General features: G+C 51.0%; 1 protein-coding gene across 3 annotated transcripts in view; it reads left to right on the top strand.

The window, feature by feature from the left end:
* Positions 1-1,147: 1,147 nt before the first annotated feature.
* Positions 1,148-1,827, top strand: part of zfpm2a (zinc finger protein, FOG family member 2a) — a 157,019-nt gene continuing 156,339 nt past the window's right edge. For 2 of the 3 annotated variants that reach the window (XM_039736517.1, XM_039736519.1), the window contains exon 1: positions 1,148-1,404. In XM_039736517.1, the coding sequence (XP_039592451.1) occupies positions 1,365-1,404 (40 nt within the window). In that variant the 5' untranslated portion in view covers positions 1,148-1,364. The remainder of the gene's footprint in view (positions 1,405-1,827) is intronic. The other variant, XM_039736518.1, reaches the window with a different exon arrangement.

Consider the following 1,827-nt stretch of genomic DNA (forward strand, 5'->3'; position numbering starts at 1 on the left):
GACATCAAAACGAACTGCGGTCCCCTGGTCCGCCTCTGTGACAGGACAGGGGAGGACAGCTAGGGGCTGAAGTTCGGCTTCAAAATGCTGGCCACGCTGGCAGAGCCCATGCCTTAATAGCGTTAATGGCGTTTCGTGTGAATTATTATGGGAGTGCAGGCCTGGGTGCCTGTCATTCTCGCTCTCCAAGCGTGTTTATCCCCACCTCGATTTATATAACAAGAAAGGCACAAACGAAATAATAATGCAATTTATTTATGTGGCGCCTCCCCGCTCTTCACAGCAATTCAGAAAGCACATCAGGGCATACATGACATTGGATAGAAAGACCGTCCGCCTGAACAAGAAATAAAGATAAACGTAATATACAGAAAGTGTCGAGACTGAATACAAGACAATAAACTAAAATACAAAAAAATAAAAAACAAATCGCCGAAACAATCACATCTGCTGCGATACAAAAGTCAAAGGAAAGAAAAACGTCGGGGTTACTCGAGTAAAGAAAGGAGTTTGGAGAGGACAGAATGTGTCCGTTAGGTGTGGGCGCTATAAAGCTGAAGGCGCTATCACCTGTGGCGCAGGTGAATTTCAAGCACCACAAGAAAATGTCAAATCCCAATGGGAACTTTATTATTCTTGCGAGTCTTATTAATACAACATATTACACAGCTTTTTCACACCGGGACAAGCCTAGGCCGGGACGCCAGTTCGTGGCAGTTCTAAGTTCATTATTCAGACGGGGTGGGGGGTGTCAAGTGTCCATTATGGAGGTTCGTTTTAACGAAAGCGGCAAATTCTACGTAACGAGGGCGCGCGCGCGCGCGTTAATGACGCGTCGTAATGAGGCGTCGTGAGAGTTTCTGCCCAAGTGGCACTCGCTCGGATTTAAAGCCGCATCGGCACCTTCAACTCGCTTTCGATCATTCAAGTTGAGTGGCTGAGCGCCTACGGCTAGCAAGAAGGAACAAACCTGGTCTTTGAAGAAAAGCGCGAAACGCGTTCACCTCTCTAGTCCGTCACTCGGCGTGGGATCGAGGCTGTGTGTGCAGCTTCATCAGTGAGGAAGGCGACAAGAAGAGGAGGGGGTGAGAGAGAAAGAGAGAGAGAGAGAGAAAGAGGGGGGCACGGCGGCGGCGGAGGAGGAGAGCGAGCGGGTGAACGAGTGAGTGAGTGAGTGAGTGAGTGAGTGAGTGCGCGAGCAGATAGTAAAAAGAGAGCGTGCAGCCGAGTGAGCAGAGCCCTGTTTGGGTTTCATTTCATTTTCATCTGAAAGCCCGGGCATTGATCGGCTCCTGGATGATCCAAAACCTAACGATCTGTCTGGCGCTGCTACACCTGGACCCCCTGACCAGCACTCCGCCGACATGTCCCGCAGGAAGCAGAGCAATCCCCGGCAGATCAAACGTAAGTTTACTTTTGCTTTCTTCATTTTCGCCTTTATTGATTTCTGGGTTGGTCACAACTCGACTTCAACGGAAAGTTGCGGCTTACTGAATGAAGTGTCTGTTGTATGGGCTTGTCGTGCCAAGTGATCTTACTGTTCAATCTTCTTCTTCTTCTCCTCCTCGTCTTCTTCTTCTCTCGCCGCCGTCTGCACGACTCTGCCGTGCTTTTCGCTCCGTATGCTGCAGAGGGGCGATTGTCAAAGTTTCGTTGGGGTCGAGCCGGCGGCTTTGCTGTCGCCGGGAGCCGCTGGTCGGCTCCGTGGGTCTTTTGATGCCGGCACAAAGGCCACTTTTGCTCTGCGCGAAGAAGCATTGCCTTTACGGGGATGAGCTGCAGTTTCCGAGTGACAGACGGACGGACGGACGGATACGGGCCCCGTCG

The sequence above is a fragment of the Polypterus senegalus genome, chromosome 15, assembly GCF_016835505.1.
Source record: "Polypterus senegalus isolate Bchr_013 chromosome 15, ASM1683550v1, whole genome shotgun sequence".
Taxonomy (NCBI): domain Eukaryota; kingdom Metazoa; phylum Chordata; class Cladistia; order Polypteriformes; family Polypteridae; genus Polypterus; species Polypterus senegalus.